The sequence below is a fragment of the Oncorhynchus masou genome, chromosome 27 (assembly GCF_036934945.1).
Source record: "Oncorhynchus masou masou isolate Uvic2021 chromosome 27, UVic_Omas_1.1, whole genome shotgun sequence".
Classification (NCBI taxonomy): Eukaryota; Metazoa; Chordata; class Actinopteri; order Salmoniformes; family Salmonidae; genus Oncorhynchus; species Oncorhynchus masou.
In genome coordinates, this window is record NC_088238.1 from 43982424 (window position 1) to 43984780 (window position 2357).

Below are 2357 nucleotides of genomic sequence, written 5' to 3' on the forward strand. Positions count from 1 at the left end.
CAGATTTGGTCATTTTAGCCTGGTCCAAGATCTGTTTGTGTAATCCTGCTGTTCGGTATGACAATGAGTAACTTAACGTAGCAGGCGTTTTTCTTTCTGGTCCTGCCGAGAACATTTGTAGGGGAGGTTCTCTTCTGCACTGTTCAACCAATCCAGTAAATGTGGAGGAGGAGTTAAGAGTGTCACCTTATTAAAGTCCAAAAGCGGACATCGCATCACAGGCTCTCTTTCCATTTCCCCTAAACACCGGATGCATCCTGTTGTTCTGACCCAGCAGAGGGTGGACAATGAGGGACAAGGAGTTGGCACGATAACACAAACAGACTTCCTGGCACTTAGGTTTGGTTATGTCTTTACCTCCAGGCTGCGTCTCCTTGTCTTCAGGCAGGCTCTCCCCAGGAGCAGGCGTGATGCTCTGGTTCTTGGCCTTTTTGCTCTTACCAGAGCTGGAGCGCTTGGACTTGCCCGAGGACTTGCCCGAGCGAGGCGTCTCTGGGTCCGCCATGGCCAACGAACCAGCCGCTGATGTTTGTCGTCAGCTGTAGAGGAGAGGAGAATAAAAAAAGAAAGATATACTGATACACTGACTCAGTGAAGGTGAATAAACTGAGCCATTAAGTCCCCTCCATAGGAAACCCTATTCCCTCTGATTCAGAGGGGTTGGATTAAATGTGGCAGACACATTTCAGTTGAATACATTCAGTTGGACAACTGACTCGGTATCACCCTTTCCCTAGGACAATCTGGTGGTCCAGCCAAGGGGTAAATGCTTGCAAAGTTGTGTGAGACAGACAGTCCTGCTGTCTGGAGGAAACATCTGAGACAAAAGTAATAAACTCTAAACGGCAACAGGTTCATGCACTATTTATCTATCTGGTGCTGATATCCCCTCTCTGGTTTAGCCAGCCACCTCACTTGTCAAAGCTGGCAGGGTGACCATGTCTTTATTAAAACTTTGATTAAGCTCCCAAGTTGTCCGTTTCTAAGGGCTGTAGCTATGTAATAAAAGAGACAGGTTATTGAGGGAAGAAGAGAAAGGGAGTAATAAAAAGAAAGTTAGCAGAAACCCCTTTGAAATCCACCCTCCCTTTAGATGTGAAATGGGAGGGAGCAGGTAAAGTTGACAGTGATCAATAACATTAATATAGACTGAGTCTGCTTCTGGCAGAGATGAACGAACTGTTAGAGATACAGTACTGGGATTTAATGTCAAACAGTGGACGGGTTATTGCAGAGGAAAGCCACCAAGAATTGTCCCAGTTGGAGTTAACGAGTGTCAAGTGAGCATTAAAAAAATGCTTAGCTACTGTACATTGAACATACTGTAGCTAGCTAATGTAACTCGATACAGATTTCTTTCTTTATAAGCTTGTCATTATCTTATTGCAGGGTGGGTTTGCCTCTGAAGGCATGCTAAATCCATAATTTCCTTTCCAAAATTGTACATTTGTATATAAGTAGAATGACTTTTCAGCATTTCACTAGCTAGCTGCAGACCAAATAGAGTTAGCTACCAACTGGTAGCTCCAGTAACGTCGCTAGCTACTTGACAACCACCTTACCTTCCGTCAGGTAATAACTTTATGCAACTCCACGTGTTTAATGGTTTACCTAGCTTTAACAACTACATCAATACTGTTTATTCTTACATACTCTAAAACCACTAGATACGGGATGGCGTGATAAAACAGTTTTGAAGTAAACTGGCTAGACAACTGTATCGGTTTCTTCGATGGTTGTCGGCTCCACTCTCCGGCGTTGTGTTGGGGCGCGCTTGTAGACACGTCTCCATAGAAACGGCACAGGAGAGGGTGGGGCTCCACATGCTCGTAACCCCTTTCTTGTTGCACTCGCACCTTACGAGAAGACAAGCCCTCTTCAACGATGGGGATGTGAGCTTTCATGTCTTAATTTGCTCATAACGAATCGTGATAATTAGGCCACCCAATGTTGATGCAGACGTAGGAAAGGTTCGTGAAAGGAAATATGCGCGTACAAATTCAGATGAATAGCCATTAGAAATACCATATCACATTGATTGCATGATCAACCAGCACAGTGAGAAATCCAGCAGGTGTGGCAGAGAATAATTACTGAGTGAGCATGCCATGTTTGAGTGAATGCAACCAACTGTCACTGCACATTTGTCAAAATCACTCATCATCATAAACGACAACGGTAGGCCAACCAAGTGACTGCTAATTTTAAAAATGATCAGCATTAGATGTTGCACTTTCTGTCGCGAAAGTGACATATGACGTTCCTGTTGATAAAAACAATACATATTATGCTTTGAAAGAGAATCTGACTCACTGCAGGGAGAGTGCCTGGGATGCCAATGCTTAGCCATTGAAACA

At 44.1% G+C, this 2357-nt stretch overlaps 1 protein-coding gene across 1 annotated transcript in view; it reads right to left on the minus strand.

The window, feature by feature from the left end:
* The window catches only part of dnah2 (dynein, axonemal, heavy chain 2), a 232309-nt gene extending 230654 nt beyond the window's left edge, over positions 1 to 1655 (minus strand). Inside the window, 2 exon segments of the mRNA XM_064939126.1 lie at positions 358 to 539; positions 1563 to 1655. Of these exon segments, the coding sequence (XP_064795198.1) occupies positions 358 to 505 (148 nt within the window). The 5' untranslated portion in view covers positions 506 to 539; positions 1563 to 1655.
* Between the last annotated feature and the right edge of the window lie 702 nt (positions 1656 to 2357).